This window comes from Podarcis bocagei, assembly GCF_964188305.1.
Source record: "Podarcis bocagei genome assembly, chromosome: 13".
In the NCBI taxonomy this organism is placed as follows: Eukaryota; Metazoa; Chordata; class Lepidosauria; order Squamata; family Lacertidae; genus Podarcis; species Podarcis bocagei.
The window spans coordinates 10,066,227-10,086,118 of record NC_138138.1 but is presented as its reverse complement, the minus strand read 5'-3'; the positions used below and the strand labels follow the sequence as shown (position 1 = coordinate 10,086,118).

Sequence of the window (19,892 nt, the reverse complement as noted above, 5' to 3'; positions counted from 1 at the left end):
TGCCGATCAGAAGGTTGCGGTTCAAATCACCGCGACGGTGTGAACTCCCGTTGCTCGGTCCCTGCTCCTGCCAACCTAGCAGTTCAAAAGCACGTCAAAGTGCAAGTAGATAAATAGGTACCGCTCTGGCGGGAAGGTAAACAGCGTTTCCGTGCCCTGCTCTGGTTCTCCAGAAGCGGCTTAGACATGCTGGCCGCATGACCCGGAAGCTGTACGCCGGCTCCCTTGGCCAATAAAGCGAGATGAGCGTCGCAACCCCAGAGTCAGCCACGACTGGACCTAATGGTCAGGGGTCCCTTTATTTTTACTATGGAGAGACTGAGTGCATGAACACAGTATCATTTACTCCAACTCCAGGGTGCTCCCACTGCTAGTATTTGAAGTAGATTACGGTACATTCTTTCCCAGAAGAAAAGCAGAGTGAATGCTCAATGGACAAGTTGCCTGGAAGTGACCATAGTAAAACTCATGCAACTGAATCCTATACAGTGGTGCCCCGCAAGACGAATGCCTCGCAAGACGGAAAACTCGCTAGACGAAAGAGTTTTCCGTTTTGGAGGTGCTTCGCAAAACGAATTTCCTATGGGCTTGCTTCGCAAGAAGACAATGTCTTGCGAGTTCCTGCTGGGTTTTTTTTTCCTCCCCCCTTTTTCTAAGCCGCTAAACCGCTTATCAGCTGATCCGATCAGCAGATAAGCCGCTAAAAGCCGCTAAAAGCCGCTAATAGCGCTAATCCGCCAATGGGCTTGCTTCGCAAGACGAAAAAACTGCTAGACGAAGAGAATCACAGAACGGATTCTTTTCGTCTTGCGAGGCACCACTGTACTTGAGAAGAAAGTTCCAATGAGGTCAAGGAAGTGTAGATTGCACCCTCTATTTTTAACATAGGGCCAATCCACACTTGCTGGTAAACGCCTGACCTAAACAAACAACACACACACACACAGTTACTTTAAAGAGAAGCCATTTGGTTCCCCTCTCTCAGTTGAATGTGTGGATTCTACATCTTACTGAAATGTGGGCGAGTCATGATTTTGGAGAGGCAATGTGAATGTGGGGTGTGTGTTGTTATTTTGTTATTATGTTTTTCATTTTTGTACTTTTATACTGTGAACGGCCCTGTGATCCTCGGATGAAGGGTGGTATAACAACAACAACTAGTGCTTTATTGCAGAAGTTTATTGCACTGCAAATTTGGATTTGCACTGCCCCCCCCCCAAAAAAAACCCTCCACCACAAAATCCATCTCAAGTCTCAGTGCAGGTTAAACTTCTTAAATTGTGCCCCCCACTGGACAAGACATAACATAACACTCCAACTGAGTTGCATGCAGCTGCTTTTACATTCTCCAAAGCATCTCTTAAATAATAATAATAATAATTTATTATTTATACCCCATCCATCTGGCTGGGTTTCCCCAGCCACTCTGGGCGGCTTCCAACCAAATATTAAAAACACAATACAATATTAAACAGGGCTGCCTTCAGGTGTCTTCTAAAAGTCAGACAGTTGTTTATTTCCTTGACATCTGGTGGGAGGGAGTTCCACAGGGCAGGTGCCACTACCAAGAAGGCCCTCTGCCTGGGTCCCTGTGACCTTACTTCTCGCAGTGAGGGAACCGCCAGAAGGCCTTTGGCACTGGACCACTTATTGACAGCACCGGAGCCTTGACAGCAGATTCGTAGCTGTCAACTTTTCCCTTTTCTTGCGAGGAATCCTATTCAGAATAAGGGAATTTCCCTTTAAAAAAAGGAAAACGTTGACGGCTATGAACGGATTGCAGACGTGGGCATTTCAACAGAGGCTGGATGGCTAGCAGGGATGCTGCAGTGATTTCATTTCCTCCTTCAGTCTTTGGGATGGAACACGATGCAGCCGCCCCTGCCCAGCTATGCTAAAAGCTTTTTAAATTTCCCCGTTGCTTCCTATGGGCAGCAGTCAAAGGGGTCAGAAAGCAACCCGGAAGTCCTGCCTCAAAAAAATTGTATTGTCAGTCTACAACTTTCATAAGTCTATGATGACACTAGAAACACGGGGGTGGCGGTGGTGGGAAACCATGGTAACTGCGGCGCAGGCGCAAAACGCCTCCTCTACGTCACCGGCCCTAGAAAGATGGCGTCGCGAGGCGCGTGTGCGCATGTGCGGGTCGTGAGGGAACGCGACTCCCGGCAACGGCCAAGATGTCGGCGCAGGGGGACTGCGAGTTCCTGGTGAAGCGGGCGCGGGAGCTGGTCCAGGGGGACCTGTGGGCGGCCAAGGCCTGGCTTATCACCGCGCGGAGCCTCTACCCCGCCGACTTCAACATCCAGGTCGGTGAGGGCGCGCCAGGCTCCGTGTGGCCTCCCTTTAACGGCTCCTTTTTCCCACAATGCTTTGCGCGCCCCAGGCCCCGCTCCCCTTTTTTGCTGCTGTCCTGCGTGCTCAGCTCCATAGAGATAGGAACGCTTAGCACGCCCGGTTCCTTTACTTATTTGGGGACAGCGCTTCCGACTTCCCATGTTTTCTTTTCCCTACTTTTTTTTTATTTGCCTGCTTGTTTAAAGATGGGAAAGCTGCTCTTGGGAGGCTGTGGAGAAATCCAGGCTTCTGCCATGCGAGTCGTTGGGTAGCAAGAGCGCCCACCCTCAATAGCAGAAGCCAAGGCTTTCCTGGATTACTGAGGATCCCATGTTGTTGTTGTTTAGTCGTTTAGTCGTGTCCGACTCTTCGTGACCCCCTGGACCAGAGCACGCCAGGCACTCCTGTCTTCCACTGCCTCCCGCAGTTTGGTCAAACTCATGCTGGCAGCTTTGAGAACACTGTCCCACCATCTCGTCCTCTGTCGTCCCCTTCTCCTTGTGCCCTCCATCTTTCCCAACATCAGGGTCTTTTCCGGGGAGTCTTCTCTTCTCATGAGGTGGCCAAAGTATTGGAGCCTCAGCTTCAGGATCTGTCCTTCCAGTGAGCAAACAGGGCTGATTTCCTTCAGAATGGAGAGGTTTGATCTTCTTGCAGTCCATGGGACTCTCCAGAGTCTCCTCCAGCACCATAATTCAAAAGCATCAATTCTTCGGCAATCAACCTTCTTTATGGTCCAGCTCTCACTTCCACACATCACTACTGGGAAAACCATGGCTTTAACAATACGGACCTTTGTTGGCAAGGTGATGTCTCTGCTTTTTAAGATGCTGTCTAGGTTTGTCATTGCTTTTCTCCCAAGAAGCAGGCGTCTTTTAATTTCGTGGCTGCTGTCACCATCTACAGTGATCATGGAGCCCAAGAAAGGAAAGTAAAATCTCTCACTGCCTCCATTTCTTCCCCTTCTATTTGCCACCCTCAATAGCAGAAGCCAATAGCAGTTATCGTGCCTGGAGGTGGTTGGAGGATGGATGGCGGCTAACGGATTGAGGTTGAATCCTGACAAGACAGAAGTACTGTTTTCGGGTGACAGGGGGCAGGCAGGTGTGGGGGACTCCCTGGTCCTGAATGGGGCAACTGTGCCCCTGAAGGACCAGGTGTGCAACCTGGGAGTCATTCTGGACTCACAGCTGTCCATGGAGGCGCAGGTCAATTCTGTGTCCAGACCGGCTGTCTACCAGCTCCACCTGGTACGCAGGCTGAGACCCAACCTGCCCGTGGACTGTCTCGCCAGAGTGGTGCATGCTCTGGTTATCTCCCGCTTGGACTACTGGAATGCGCTCTATGTGGGGCTACCTTTGAAGGTGACCCGGAAACTACAACTAATCCAGAATGCGGCAGCTAGACTGGTGACTGGGAGCGGCCGCCAAGACCACATAACACCAGTCTTGAAAGACCTACATTGGCTCCCAGTACATTTCTGAGCACAATTCAAAGTCTTGGTGTTGACCTTTAAAGCCCTAAACGGCCTCGGCCCAGTATACCTGAAGGAGCACCTCCACCTCCATCGTTCTGCCCGGACGCTGAGGTCCAGCTCTGAGGGCCTTCTGGCAGTTCTCTCACTGTGAAAAGTGAGGTTACAGGGAACCAGGCAGAGGGCCTTCTCGGTAGTGGCACCCGCCCTGTGGAACACCCTCCCATCAGATGTCAAAGAGATAAACAACTACCTGACATTTAGAAGACATCTTAAGGCAGCCCTTTTCAGGGAAATTTTTAATGTGTGACACCTTAGTGTATTTTTGGTCTTTGTGGAAGCCGCCCAGAGTGGCTGGGGAACAAATAATAAATTATTATTCTTATTATTATTTGAATTTGTTCACTGCTTTATTCTGCCCTGGGCAGCCCAGAGTGGCTCATAGCCAAGCAACCTCCCCCCTCCCCTGCCACGTAGATACCTTAAAACCATGGGTTGGGAAAGAAATACATTAGAATAATAATTTAATAATAATAATTTATTATTTGTACCCCACCCATCTGGCTGGGTTTCCCCAGCCACTCTGGGCAGCTTCCAACAAAGATTAAAAATACATTAAAAATACATTAGAAACACTCCAGTCTCTTCTAAAAGGCCATAGATTGTTTTAACTAACCAAAGGGCTGTCTTTGTTTTAAGGCTTTCATCAGGTAAAGGTTTTTGATGGATTGGAATGCTTGTTCGCTTCTTTATGTTTTCGTTGATCCTAATATACTAGCGTTACCAGATTTTTTTTTCAATGAATCTGGGGACACTTTTCAACTTCCTACTAAATAGATGGATTTTGTCAGGGGACTGATTTGTAAATCCGGGGACGTTCTGGTAACCTTATTAAATATACCCCACTGCAAAAGTGTAGGAAGTAGAACAGTACTATAATAGGATATACACATACCTCAAGTGAATTCATCTGGTTTATGTTCTAGTGCCCAATGCTCTAAATTGCCTGAAATTATCACACTGCAATGTTGAGAATAGGCAGCGGTGTAAACATGCTCCAAACAAAACACACTTCACATTTTGGTAAAGATAGATTTAGATGCAATACTCCCATCAACTTACATTTCAACCCCTACTCTCCGATCTCTACATTAAATTACTCTCTACTCTACATTAAATGCACAGGCACTTTGCTTTCATACCTCTCAGAGTTCTAAATGGAGATCCCAAACAAATAGGAAAAGGGTTTTTTTCTGCCTGTGTCTCTGCCTGCCTTTTAAAAAACGCATGTGTGTGTGAGAGAGAGTGCATGTGCATGGATGTTTCTGCCCTCCTCATTTTTTACTGTGGTAAGGTAGAAAGATGTGATATTGAGAAGTTTGATGGAAGGTGTTCTGTATGGCTCATCTTCTGCCCTTGTTTTTTCAGTATGAGATGTACACTATTGAACGGAATGCAGAACGTACAGCATCAGCAGGCAGATTGCTTTATGACATGTAAGATGCTTTCCAATTTTTTTTTCTAATTGTCTGTAAACCACTCTACTTAAAATTGTACTGCTTTATGGCAGTGTTTCTCAAAGCTGGGTCTCCAGCTGTTGTTGGACTACAACTCCCATCAGTCCCTGACCACTGGTCCTGCTAGCTAGGGATGGTGGGAATTGTAGTCCAACAGCATCTGGGGAGCCAAGTTTGAGAATCACCAGTTATAAGGCCTGATAGGGAAAGTTACAGAAAATAAACAACCTCAGTTGGGGGTTGATAAAATTATGTATGGTGTGACAGAAGTGGATAGATTTTCTTAATCTGTACTGAAACTTGTGGTCACCCAGTGAAACTGATCAGGATGGGCAAAAAAGAGTACTTGTTCACATGGAATCTGCTGCCCCAGTAAGTGGTGGTAGGTATAAAAAGGTTTAGATATAGTCATAGAAGCACATAGGTCTATAGCTACAGTAGCTAAAAAGAACCTCTAGCTTCAAAGCTAGTGTACCACATTTGAGAGATATTACCCTGTCTTTGGTCTTCCTGGAAGCATTTACCTGCCATTTGTTAGATTCAGAAAAGAGGAGACCTGCTTTAGTTCCTAGAGGAAACAAGAAACATTTTCATTTTAAGTAGTGTGGCTTTCCTAGTAAAATTTCTGTTCTTGATTGATTACAAATATAAATAATTCCAAACTTTTTTCCATTCTTTATTTCAGGTTTGTTAATTTCCCAGACCAACCAGTGGTGTGGCGGGAGATTAGTGTCATTACAGCAGCCTTAAGGAACGATTCGCAGGACAAGCAAACTCAGTTTTTAAGAGGTATGCCTTTCTTCCACTGAATGCCTTGCAAAACAGTTGACTTGATGATGATCAGTGCTGCAATGTATATGAAGGCTCTTGAGGAACGTTCCTCCAGTAGCTTTTCTCCAAATTCTCCCAGCCAACAAATTACTTGGCTTCTAGTTTCCACTCAAACCTTTTTTATTATTTTAAATTCTCTCTTCTTAGCCATACCCCAGATTGTTTGCTTCATTGCAGGGCCTGCAAGACAGAGCTGTTCCACCAGGCCTTTGGCCAGGGCACAGCCTGACCCCCTCCTTTGGCAATCCTCACAGAACTCTAGCCCAATGGTTGCCATTAATCTGATTTGAACTGATTTTATAATGAACTGATTTTAGAATGTTGTATCATTTTACTGTTGTTAGCTGCTCTGAGCCCGGCTTCGTCTGGGGAGGGCGAGATATAAATAAAATTATATTTTTATTATTATTACTATTATCTTCCCTCCTACAGGTTTATTTGAAACCCTTCCAGGTCGAGTTCAGTGTGAAATGTTACTGAAAGCCACAGAGCAGTGCTTTAATACGTTGGAACGGGCAGAAATGTTGCTTCTTCTTTTGCGACGTTTCCCTGAGACTGTAGTTCAACATGGGGTAAGAGAGTAGTGTTTCTTCGTATTTCAAATACTTTTTTGTTCTTCTTTGTTCTCATACCTGACTTCAGATTGGTAGAAATAAAAAAAAAAGTGGCAGGACATTCTTTGGAGGACTGTGTGATCTTTGTGCTAAAATTAATCAGAATAGCAAAGCAGTCAGTGGGTGTAGAAGAACAATTTTTCCAATGCTAATTTAAGACGCTCAGAAGTACAAAACTTGTTGATTTATGAATATTTTGAGTTTTAAACCCCCCCCCCTGTTTCTCAGCTTTGTACTGCTGCTAATAAAATAGTGCAGGTGTAAACTGTAAATTGTAAATTGTAAACTGTAAACTGTAAATTGTTCAGGAAGAGGTAAGGCAGGAAGCAATTACTTTTCATTGTTCAATATAGTTCTGGGGAACAAAATCTTGAACTAATAGATTTTAAATTTTATTTAAACTTTTCAAAGGTGGGCCTTGGGGAAACATTATTAGAAGCAGAAAATATTGAAGACCAAGAATCACCTGTCAATTGTTTTAGAAAATTATTTGGTAAGTAAAATAGTACTTAAATGACAGGACTTGACGCTATTTTTAATAAATGGATATTTTTGCTGTCTTGCTCATCATAACCCATGTATATTAAGAACAAAAAACTGGATAAATCCTTGGGAGATTATCCTTGTTGGAAAAAAAACTTTGAGCTTTATCTGACTCCACCTGACTTGCGTTACTCTTTTTGCAACATTAAATGTGCAAGCGAGATTAAACTTATGAGGAGGTTATGTCCTGGGGATAGTGCAATATAGCCAAAATCCCATATAATCAAAACACATTGGGTCCAATGTCAGGTGGGATTGCCAAAGCCTTTTTTCTGGGTGCCTGCCAAGTGCATAAAGTTTAATGCTCACAAGTCAAATGTTGTGAGCGACCTGTATAATAGAAAAGTTGTATTCTGGTTCATACTGTGGCTCTGAGATCCAATATCCAATAAAAGGGGACAAATCTACAGTAGGCCTGCAACTGTCCCTTGCTGCCCCACAAGCTGGCATAAACATTATTTCTTGGGGATGGGGAGAAACTACAGCATTGTAATTGTAAGGGATTTTCTGGAGTTTGAAAATGCACCAAGAGGTAAAAGCTCCTCTCAAAAGTCAGGCCTGTCAAGCCTCCACTGTTGATTTAGGTTCCATAGAGGTGTTAATAATGTACCGTATTTTTTGCTCAATAGGATGCACTTTTCCCCCTCCAAAAATGAAGGGGAAATGTGTGTGCGTCCTATGGAGCGAATGCAGGCTTTCGCTGAAGCCTGGAGAGCGAGAGGGGTCGGTGCGCACTGACCCCTCTCGCTCTCCAGGCAGCTATCCGCAAGCCTTGGAGCAGCCTGCAGCCTAGGGAGCACAGCGCCAACTCCCGCTGCGCTCCCCGGGCTTCAGGCAGCTATCTGCAAGCCTTCTGAGTGCGGTGGGAGTTCCCGCCGGGCTCCGAAGGCTTGCGGATAGCAGCCTGTTCTGGGGGCTGGGGTCGGGGGAAGCTGGGGCTTCCCCCAGCCCCGCAAGCCCCGGGAGCGGCGGCGAGGTTTCGCGCAATCTTGCCGCCACTCCTGGACTTGTTTTGGGGGCTGGGGTCGGGGGAAGCTCGGGCTTCCCCCGCCGCAGCCCCGCGGCTAAAAACGAAGGCACGCGCAACCTCTCCCAGCTGGAGAGGTTGTGCGTGGCTAAAGAGGAAGCCAAGACAGCCAGCGGGATGGATCCCGCTCACTGTCTTGGCTTCTTTGCTCTTTGGGCAATTTTTTTTCTTTATTCCCCCCCCCCTTAAAACTAGGTGCGCCCTGTGGTCCGGTGCACCCTGTGGAGCGAAAAATATGGTAATAGGTTTAATTGCATGGCAGAACCTTATATAAAGTACTTCAGTAGAGTTTCTTCTGGTGTAGGGATGGAGAACCTGTTGCCTACTCCCATTTGGGGGGGCGTATTTCATTGATTTATTAGGGAGATGACTTTTTTGAATGGTTTTCAGTGGAGTGCTTACCACAGTAATAGTTTTCATCTCTAAAATAAAAACAACTAGGGAGAAATGTTTATTTGTTGGACTGCTGCCTCCGTCATGCTTGACCACTGGGCATGCTGGCTGCAAATGATGGAAGTTGTGAAGTTCAGTGACAATTGGAGGGCCACAGGTTCCCCATACCTGCTTTTAGAAGATGACGTGTATCTTTGAAATCTATTGCCTAATTTAATAAGCTATTGGTTTAACCTGTTGTTAGCAGGGCCTTCTTTTAGAGGAGTCTCAAAGCAGCTTGTCACTCACTTTGCTTGGTTAAATTGCATTGTCAGGACAACTGGAAATCCTAAAATACTGTTTTTGGGTCCTTTTTAGTCTGTGATGTCCTTCCCCTAATAATTAACAACCCTGATGTGCGTCTTCCGGCCAACCTGTTATATAAGTATCTGAATAAAGCAGCAGAGTTTTATATTAATTATGTGACGAGATCTGCGCAGACTGAAAATCAATACCAAGGTAAAAGCACTGGAGCCAAATGCACTAGCAAACTTAGGAATGGAGGTTACTGCATGTCAAAACAGTATGTGGGATTTTGTGAGGGAGTGGGGTTTGGACTGTGAATTGCTGCAGAGCTCATCTGTGTCTGGCTGTAGCGGTCTCTATTTCCTCCCCACACCTCCCCCAAAATATTAAAGAAGGCTGAGCTAATTGACTTGAAGGTAGCTTGGTTTAAGACCAAAAAATTAAAAAATGCCATGGGTTCCATTTCTAGAATATTTGTTCGAATCAGATTTTGCTTGTATTTTAGGATTTTACTTTTGAATAGATGCCATGGGAAATTTTAACTGCCACCTGCTTTCTTAGAACCACAGCCCATGATTCTAACAAGAAATAAGAAAACTTGTTTGAATCTTCACATCCTTAAAAGTAAAAAGGTAAAGGTACCCCTGCCCGTACAGGCCAGTCGTGTCCGACTCTAGGGTTGTGTGCCCATCTCACTTAAGAGGCTGGGGCCCAGCGCTGCCCGAGGACACTTCCGGGTCACGTGGCCAGCGTGACAAGCTGCATCTGGTGAACCAGCGCAGCACACGGAAACGCCGTTTACCTTCCCGCTGGAGCGGTACCTATTTATCTACTTGCACTTTGACGTGCTTTCGAACTGCTAGGTTGGCAGGCGCTGTGACCAAGCAACGGGAGCGCACCCCGCTGCGGGGATTCGAACTGCCGACCTGGCGATCGGCAAGTCCTAGGCGCTGAAGTTTTACCCACAGCGCCACCCCCGTCCCACTCCTTAAAAGTACTTGTCACCTAATCCCACACAAATGGATAATACCAGACTTTGTGCAGTCCAGCAGTGCATTAGAGGGGAACCAGTCCATGAAGGATTTTGAAGGTAGATATGAGCAGTTTGTGCAGGATCCAGGATCAGTTTTCTCCTCTGTATTTGAGATTTGTCCTTTTATTCAAGTTTGGACTATGATATATGTGTGTGTTTGCGTATGGTTGGGTGTGTACGTACACACACATGCATATAAACAGTGTAAGAGGCATGGACTGCAGGATCTTAAGACTGTTGGACTGATTTTTGGTGATGAACTAAGGTATGCTTCTGTTGGTTTCTAGGTACACAGGATACATCTGATCTTGTGTCCCCCAGTAAACGAAGCTCTCAGAAATACGTAATAGAGGGCTTAACTGAGAAATCTTCTCAAATTACGGATCCTTGGGAAAGGGTGTTCAAGATACTGTCCATAGTGGGAGTAAGGTGTGAATGGCAGATGGACATGGCAAGAAGGTTTGTTGTTGTTGTTATTACAGTATTATTATTATTATGATTACTTTTACATTTAATCAGAAGCAAGTCCCATTGCGTTTAATAGCACTTAATGGCATGTAAGGGTGTCTAGGATTTCAGGCTTGAAGGTGAATGGCTTGAATTCTAAAATAAGTTCAGAGATGGGAAGTTTCCTTTTCTCCTTGCAGTCACCTGAAAAGTCTCTCCAAAGAGCATGAGTCCTGAAAAATAGGGACTGGGACATGCGAGTACAACAGATATCTGTGCGAGTTTGGGTGATTTCTTCCAGTGTCCTGTCCCATCTTGTTCAAGAGTGCCCTTGACCACCCACAATGCTTGTTGAAGGGTGCAGCTGGCTGCAGGAGGGGAGGGCACACTTTCTTTCAGAGAACACATTAAAAAGATAGCATATTAAGACTACCAGATTAGAAAGCCTATTAACTTTGTATGCTTGTGTCTTCTTCAGAAGCTTTGGTGACACATTGCTCAAAATGAAAGATGTCTGCAGATATATCAGTAACTATGATAACGAATCTCATGCAAAATACAAGACCCAAGTGGTCTATTCCACAATGCTGGTCTTCTTCAAGAACGCATTCCTGTATGTCAGCAGCATCCAACCTTCTCTCTTCCAAGGTTAGTTCATGGACAAGTACTTCGTTAAGAGCAGGGGTAGGTTCACCTGCAGCCCTCCAGATGATGTTGGACTCTTTGGTTCCCATTTGGACCCCCAACTGACATGGCCAATGGTCAAGGATAATGGGATTTGTAGTCCAAAACATCTGGAAGCCCATAGGTTAGCCCAGCCCATAGATGAACCCGTTTGGTTGTAGGTTTTTATTTCGTTTAAACCAAGAATCCTGGGATTCTTTGAAGGTACAGTGGTACCTCTGGTTAAGAACTTAATTCGTTCTGAAGGTCCATTCTTAACCTGAAACTGTTCTTAACCTGAAACACCACTTTAGCTGATGGGGCCTCCTGCTGCCACTGTGCCGCTGCTGCACAATGTCTGTTCTCATCCTGAAGCAAAGTTCTTAACCCAAGGTACTATTTCTGGGTTAGCGGAGTCTGTAACCTGAAGCATGTGTAACCTGAAGCGTATGTAACCCGAGGTACCACTGTATATCAGGGGCTCCTCAATGAAAAAGTCAGAAATGAACAAGCATCTTGACAAGAGCCCGTGCAGATGTGCATGCCACACGGCGCCCACAATAATAATGAATGCACTGGCTGTGGGGAAGAGTAGAATATTCCCCTAGCAATGGAGTGTTGCTGTTTTGGGTGGTGAGCAAGCGCAGACTTGAGGGGAAACATGAGGAAGACCGTAGAACAAATAGCCCTGTGTGCATGTGATGTGATTTGTCTGAAGGCCAAACTCGATGTGACACTAAACTCATCATTAGAATCCATCTGTGCTAGGCGACAATAGAAATTGTTTTGGGGGCCAATAGCATTACTTAGGAGGGATTTTCATCAGGACCGCAACAGATTGGGGGAGGGGAGTCCTGGCTCATTCCTCTTTGCTTTAGTTAAGAGGGCCCCTTTAGATCAGGGGTCAGCAAACTTTTTCAGCAGGGGGCCGGTCCATTGTCCCTCAGACCTTGTGGGGGGCCGGACTGTATCTTGAAGGGGGAAAAAATGAACGAATTCCTATGCCCCACAAATAACCCAGAGATGTACCGTATTTTTCGCACCATAGGACGCACTTTTCCCGTCTTAAAAACTAAGGGGGAAAGTCTGTGCGTCCTATGGAGCGAATGCAGGGGGGAGGCAGGCAGGAAAAGCCCTCAAGAGCCCCACACAAGCGTCGCGCGGCTCTTGCGGGCTTTTCCCCGAGAGGGAGAAGGGACTGACACCGCCAGTCAGTCCCTTCTCCCTCCTCTAGAAAAGCCTTGCACAACCTCTCCAGCCGGGGGGAGGCTTCGCAAGGCTAAAGAGGAAGCCAGGGCAGGGAGCGCGATCCATCCCGTTTGCTGCCCTGGCTTCCTCTTTAGCCTTGTGCACCCCTCCAGCCGCGGGGGGCTGTGCAAGGCTAAAGAGGAAGCCAGGGCAGCGAGCGTGATCCATCCCGTTCGCTGCCTTGGCTTCCTCTTTAGACTTGCACGCCTCTGGGGGGGGGGGAGGCTTCGCAAGGCTAAAGAGGAAGCCAGGGCAGCGAGCGCGATCCATCCCGTTCGCTGCCTTGGCTTCCTCTTTAGACTTGCGCGCCTGGGGGGGGGGGGGAGGAGGCTTCGCAAGGCTAAAGAGGAAGCCAGGGCAGCGAGCGCGATCCATCCCGTTCGCTGCCTTGGCTTCCTCTTTAGACTTGCGCGCCTGGGGGGGTGGGAGGAGGCTTCGCAAGGCTAAAGAGGAAGCCAGGACAGGGAACGCGATCCATCCCGTTCGCTGCCTTGGCTTCCTCTTTAGACTTGTGCGCCTCTGGGGGGGGGAGGAGGCTTCGCAAGGCTAAAGAGGAAGCCAGGACAGGGAACGCGATCCATCCCGTTCGCTGCCTTGGCTTCCTCTTTAGACTTGTGCGCCTCGGGGGGGGGGGAGGAGGCTTCGCAAGGCTAAAGAGGAAGCCAGGACAGGGAACGCGATCCATCCCGTTCGCTGCCTTGGCTTCCTCTTTGGACTTGCGCGCCTGGGGGGGGGGGGGCTTCGCAAGGCTAAAGAGGAAGTCAGGACAGGGAACGTGATCCATCCCATTCGCTGCCTTGGCTTCCTCTTTAGACTTGTGCGCCTCGGGGGGGGGGGAGGAGGAGGCTTCGCAAGGCTAAAGAGGAAGCCAGGACAGGGAACGCGATCCATCCCGTTCGCTGCCTTGGCTTCCTCTTTAGACTTGTGCGCCTCGGGGGGGGGGGGGGAGGAGGCTTCGCAAGGCTAAAGAGGAAGCCAGGACAGGGAACGCGATCCATCCCGTTTGCTGCCTTGGCTTCCTCTTTAGACTTGTGCGCCTCTGGGGGGGGGGGGAGGAGGCTTTGCAAGGCTAAAGAGGAAGCCAGGGCAGGGAACGCGATCCATCCCGTTCGCTGCCCTGGCTTCCTCTTTAGACTTGCCTGCCTCTCCAGCGGGGGGGGGGGGGAGGAGGCTTCGCAAGGCTAAAGAGGAAGCCAGGGCAGGGAGCGAGATCCATCCCACTGCCCTGGCTTCCTCTTTAGCCTTGCGTGCCTCTACCAGAGGTAGATCTTAACCCTTGCCTCACCTGGGAGCTTCTCTGGGCAGGAATTCCCTTAGCTTAAGTGGGGTGGGGGAAGTGTGGCAGGTAGGGGGGTACCTGCCTAGACACTGAAGCCACATGTCTCTCAGATGAAAATTGGGAGTGGGCATTGTGTGAAGTGGTCTGATGGTGGGCATTGTGTGAAGTGCTCTGATGGTGTGGGCATTGTGTGAAGTGCTCTGATGGTGTTTCCTGCTTGGCAGGGGATTGGACTCGATGGCCCTTGTGGTCTATTCCAACTCTATGATTCTATGATTCTAAGTGGCTGTGGATCTCCTGCTGCAGAACTGTAGGACTGTATAGAGTTGGGAGGGCCACCCGAGGGTCATCTAGCCCAGCCCCCTCACAATGTAGGAATCACAGCTAAAGAACGCCAGACAGATGGTCCCCCAACCGCTGCTTAAAAGCCTCCAGTGGTGGAGACCCCAAACACCTTCCGAGGTCATAGAATTGCAGGGTTGGAAGGGAACCCCAGGAGTCATCTAGTCCACCCCCGGTGGACAGCGGGCGCAATCCATCCCGTTGCGCAAGACTAAAGATGCTGCGCAAGGCTAAAGAGGAAGCCAGGGCAGTGAGTGGGATGGATCGCGCTCACTGCCTTGTCTTCTTTAGCCGCGCTGGAGAGGTTTAGCTCCTGGCTGGAGAGGTTGCGCGGCTATGGATCCCGTGCGCTGTCTTGGCTTCTTTGCTCTTTGGGGCTGGTGGGAGAACCCGGGCTTCCCCCGCAGCCCCGAGAAGCTCTGGGAGAAGCAGACAGGCTGCACACAGCCTGTCCGTTGCTCTTTGGGGCTGGGGGGGAGGGATAATATTTTTTTCCTTGATTTTCCCCTGTAAAAACTAGGTGCGTCCTGTGGTCCGGTGCGTCCAATAGAGCGAAAAATACGGTATTTTAAATAAAAGGACACATTCTGCTCATGTAAAAACACGCTGATTCCTGGACCGTCCGCGGGTCAGATTGAGAAGGCGATTGGGCCGGATCCGGCCCCCGGGCCTTAGTTTGCCTACCCATGCTTTAGATCTTCCTACAGTAGCCCCAGGAGTTTGTGATTTGCTCAGTGTACCACGATTGGCATAATATTTGTGGGCTTTATATATTGATGATGAACCTCCCTTGTTATCTCAGTTTTATAGATGTGATTGAGAGATTTAGCCCTTAAATTGCTGGCCAAGGATTCACGGGCTCAGAAATAAATTGTGGGTATGACCTCGTGTCAAAATACCTAATTACTTTTAGGAGGATTTGGCATGGGTGTTGATTTCTCCATAAAATTATTATTTTACTTTTGCGTGGTATTGTGAAGTATACGCTTAATAAGTTGCTTATAGTACAACTAGATGCTGTCACCGTACTGCTGAAGTGAATCTTCTGGTAGCTAGAAGCAGATTCCACTGGCAGTCTCTCAGTTGCAACTGTGCTTAAGTGGTGTGTTTCATTTTAAACATAGGACCAAATGCCCCAAACCAAGTTCCACTGGTTTTGGTGGAGGATGTTTCCAATGTTTATGGCGATACAGACATTGAACGGAGCAAACATGTGCACAAAAAGAGGAAGCTTGCCGAAGGGAGAGAGAAAACCATGGTAACGTGTTTCATTATTGGCATAAATGGGATGTAATTTGGCATAGGGTTTTAGGATGTGGGTTTGTTCACAATTATTCTTTTTGGAATTTGCATGTATCTTTTTTTTAAATACTTACACATCACACAAACAAGCATCGACTAAAACGAACAAACAATACAAAACAGAAAAAATGCAAAAACAAAATTACAAGGATGTAAACATAATAACATAATGAATTTTGGGGTGCAGGGAAGTTAAGCAGTAAATGAATGCAATATGTGATATTGCAGAGCTCACATGACACAGAAGCTAAGGCAGGTTATTGTTGGTTTGAGTGAATATTTAAGCACTTTTGACAGTTTTCTTGGAACAAACACTTTTTGATTCTGGAATACCTAAATAAGTGTATTGGGTTACTTTAGAAGTGGCAGGAAATAAGTGTATTTTTACTATCCTGCCTGCAAAGTCATTTTGGCTTTTTTTAAAAAAGCATTGCCAACTTTTTCAAAAGTTTGCTACCAGGAATCTGGGACTAACTAATGTTCTACGAACATACGCTATGGACTGCCAGTTTTTTACACGGTTAACTCAAATACAACATTTATGTTAGCCTATTGCTCAGTTGTTGTTTTTTTAAATTTTAAAAAATGTTTTACTTAAGCATATTTACAAACAAACAACAATAAAGTACACACACTTAACCCCCAAAACCAAAGAGAGTAAAGGGAAAGGTAAGAAAGAAAAAAAGGATGAAGTACCACACCCATTTGATCCCCCTCTACCAGTGCTCGTCATCTTTGAGTCATTTAAGTTCTTATTTACATTGCATATCATTTATTGCTGTAATTACTTCTTTTATAGTACTATTACGGTATAACATCAAGTCACCTTACAAGCTAAAACAGTTTATTTTGCATTGGCTTTTGACCAGAGCTCTGATGACGAGGATCCTTCTGGGAAGGGGAGAAGCAGGCACATTACAGTAAATGCAGCAGACCTTCCAAACGCCATTGAAGTACAAGAAAGCTTTAGGCTGGCTAGGGAGAGCTGGGAACTTCTCCATTCTCTTGAATCTTTGGATAAAGGTACGTATGATGGTGTGCTGACAAGCTTTATGCTGCTTTGGTATGTATGGGGAAATACACACACACACATATATATATATATAGATCTAGATCTAGATATATATGGACGCGGGTGGCGCTGTGGGTTAAACCACAGAGCCTAGGACTTGCTGATCAGAAGGTCGGCGGTTCGAATCCCCGCGACGGGATGAGCTCCCGTTGCTCGGTCCCTGCAAGTAGATAAATAGGTACTGCTCCAGAGGGAAGGCAAACGGTGTTTCCTTGCACTGCTTTGATTCGCCAGAAGCGGCTTAGTCATGCTGGCCACATGACCCGGAAGCTGTACGCCGGCTCCCTCGGCCAATAAAGCGAGATGAGCGCTGCAACCCCAGAGTCAGTCACGACTGGACCTAATGGTCAGGGGTCCCTTTACCTTTATATATAGATAGAGATAGAGATATATAGATATACAGTGGTGCCCCGCAAGACGAATGCCTCGCAAGACGAAAAACTCGCTAGACGAAAGGGTTTTGCGGTTTTTGAGCTGCTTCGCAAGACGAATTTCCCTATGGGCTTGCTCCGCAAGCCGAAAACGTCTTGCGTTTTTTTCAAGTTTGTTTCCTTTTTCTTAACACCGTTAATACAGTTGCGACTTGACTTCGAGGAGCAACTCATAGAATGCGGTGTGGTAGCCTTTTTTGAGGTTTTTGGTGATTTTTGAAGCTTTTCCAAAACTTCTGACACCGTGCTTCGCAAGACGAAAAATTCGCTAGACGAAAAAACTTGCGGAACGAATTAATTTCGTCTTGCGAGGCACCACTGTATATGTATATATGTATATAGGTATATAGATATATAGATATGCTTCTGGAACTTGACAGTTACATCATGTTCCATTCAGGTCTTGTGCCTTTTGGCCGGGAACTGACAAGTGTCTTTTGAGTCTTTGCTCTACTGTGACTCACAGAAAGCCTTGGTAGAAGCAAATGGTTCTTCATTTGCCAGCCTGGTGATCCCAAATGAACTGTTGACATGGGGAGTGGTTGACCCCTTTTTAGAGCAGGGGCTCCCAAACTTTATTTATATGGTTCCCCCCAAGTATACACATCTATAATTTTGACTTCCTACAGCAGGTCCAGGAACCAGATGCAGCCCCCTGGGCCTTTATTTGACCTTTGAAGCTCTCCCAAGACCACACGCCCTCCCAAACTACTCTCCCCAACCCTGCTTTGCACCCTCCTTGAGTGTTTTTGACTGGCTTAAAAGTGTATTCGACTCGCTCGTTGCTTGACCCTCTTTTGCCTCTGACCAGGGCCCCCACCACTGACATCTGAACCACCCTCCCTCCACCCTCCTGAAGGCTTTCCAGAAGGAAATATAGTTCTTGGGCTTCAAGAGGTTCCTCCATCTCTATTCTAAAAGAACCAGGTTGTCTAGCAGCACAGTTTGGGTCTAGGCCTGAGAACAAGGTCTGAAGAGTGTTCACTACCAAGCTCAGGCCAGTGTATTTCTGCGCTGTCTTTACCTGAAGGCTTGCAGTGAGAGCTAAAGCAAGCAATTGCCCTGATATATTTGCCTGTACAGTGGTACCTCGAGTTACAGATGCTTCAGGTTACAGACGCTTCAGGTTACAGACTCCACTAACCCAGAAATAGTACCTCGGGTTAAGAACTTTGCTTCAGGATGAGAACAGAAATTGCGCGGCGGCAGCGGGAGGCCCCATTAGCTAAAGTGGTACCTCAGGTTAAGAAAAGTTTCAGGTTAAGAACGGACCTCCAGAACGAATTAAGTTCATAACCCGAGGTACCACTGTAATCCATTTCATTTTGCAGAATTCACAAGAATCTGTGTGTCGTGGAAGACCGATACTTGGCTCTGGCTGCGGATTTTCCTCACAGATATGATCATCTATCAGGTAAAAGCGGCAGATTCCTTCCGTTTTACTGTAATGCTTAGCCAAGAATTCTTTTCTGTAGGAACTCAGCCTAAACAAACAATGGCTGCATATTGCCTCTCAAAGCTGCTGTCAGTGGGAGCACATGAAGCTCAACTCTGCGTACCTGTGCTCAAGCAAACAAGGTTTGGACTTCAGGGTTCCTGCTTGGGTGTCATCAGTACTCAGCCCTGTCCCCAGCAGTAGCCATCAAAAGTTGGGCTGCTCTGAGCATTGCTGAGGCAATGTCCTTTAAGTGTTCTGAACCCTCCGATAGTGTTGTAGAAATACAGTAAATATAGTGCTGGTGTAACTAGCAGCAAAGAGCCATGAATCGAGAATCTCACCTCTTTCATGAATTCACCAGGCGCTCTTAGGCAAGCTGTGCTCTCTCAGCCTTCAGCTCTTCTTCTGCAAAATGGGTGTAATAATGCTCACCCTCCTTAAGAAGCTGCTGTAACTGAGAGCGCACATGTAAATAGTAGTAGTAGTAGTAGTAGTAGTAGTCTTGTCTCTGTTCTTAATATTAAGCGTGGTGTTTTTTAAACTTAGCTTTATAGAAAGTGTAGTATTTTGTTGCCTAAAGACCCCTGATTTCTGAAAATGGTCAAATTAGAGTGATCCGTCTTTTGTTTCTGTCTCTGGAAAGGGTCAATATAAAAAAGCAATTGCCAGCTTGCATCACTTATCGGCTCTGCAGGGATCTCACTCTCCGCAGCAGATCCTGGGGCAAGGATCCCTAGAGAACCAGCGATCCCTAATCCAGCTTGCAACCTGTCACTTTGCCCTTGGAGAATACCGTGTAAGTCTCTGTGCTCCTCCTTAACCTAGCCCGCCTCTTCCCTTTCTTGCTGTTGACCTGCTGCAAAGAGTGGGATTTATGGGACAGAGTGCAGGTCTCAGAAAGATTCTCAACTGGGCTGGGGATGCCAACCAAAACTCTTGTAGTCTTTCCTCCCATTGGCTCAGAAAAGGGATGGTGCTACCCCTATAACTTCTGTATCATTGCTTGGATGTTGCAAGCAAAACTGGGGAGCCTCCTGCTCAAGATGGGCTATGCTTTTTCACACCAATTCTGTTTGCAGAAATCAAGAAGGACCATTGGCTTCTACAGGCAGCCTGAATCAACCCCTTAACAAGATAGTGACAATCTTAACTGTCTAATTATTGTGGCTTATCTGCTGGCTTGTGTGGGTTCGCTTCTAAAATCGTTGATCTTTTTTCTTGTAGTTGACCTGTGAAAAGGTACTTGACCTGATGTGCTACATGGTGCTTCCCATACAAGAAGGGGTTAAGCTTCCGGAAGAGCAGCCTACAGTGAAGTCCAAATTCAGGAAAGGTACTGGATTACTTGATCTCTGAATAGCAGACAAGAAAACTCTGAATTAAAAATCCTAGTGATCTAGCCCCTAAGTCTGTTCAGAAAAAGTCTGTAGTAACTGCTAAAAATACACCTTTTCAAAAAAGCATAAATACTTTCCCCTGAGGTCCCCCTTCCCCCTCCAATCAATCAATCAATCAATCAATCAATCAATCTGTCACTGGGTTAAATTGTGATGATTTGGATCTCTGTTCTTGTTACAGATGTTATTGAGTTGGGAAGAAGAGGTGGCACTGGCAAA

At 46.6% G+C, this 19,892-nt stretch overlaps 1 protein-coding gene across 3 annotated transcripts in view; it reads left to right on the top strand.

Annotated features, from left to right (window-relative positions):
* The first annotated feature begins 2,115 nt into the window (after positions 1-2,115).
* The window catches only part of INTS10 (integrator complex subunit 10), a 28,161-nt gene continuing 10,384 nt past the window's right edge, over positions 2,116-19,892 (top strand). The window contains exons 1-13 of one of the 3 annotated variants that reach the window (XR_014001266.1): positions 2,116-2,309; positions 5,240-5,307; positions 6,014-6,117; positions 6,592-6,731; positions 7,185-7,266; positions 9,094-9,234; positions 10,342-10,513; positions 10,980-11,149; positions 15,158-15,291; positions 16,205-16,358; positions 18,170-18,252; positions 18,920-19,072; positions 19,501-19,609. Coding sequence is in view for 2 of the 3 variants with exons in the window: in XM_081166341.1 (XP_081022467.1) it covers positions 2,181-2,309; positions 5,240-5,307; positions 6,014-6,117; positions 6,592-6,731; positions 7,185-7,266; positions 9,094-9,234; positions 10,342-10,513; positions 10,980-11,149; positions 15,158-15,291; positions 16,205-16,358; positions 18,170-18,252; positions 18,920-19,072; positions 19,501-19,609 (1,639 nt within the window). In the remaining variant the exon portion in view is untranslated. The remainder of the gene's footprint in view (positions 2,310-5,239; positions 5,308-6,013; positions 6,118-6,591; positions 6,732-7,184; positions 7,267-9,093; positions 9,235-10,341; positions 10,514-10,979; positions 11,150-15,157; positions 15,292-16,204; positions 16,359-18,169; positions 18,253-18,919; positions 19,073-19,500; positions 19,610-19,892) is intronic. The other 2 variants (XM_081166341.1, XM_081166342.1) reach the window with 2 other exon arrangements.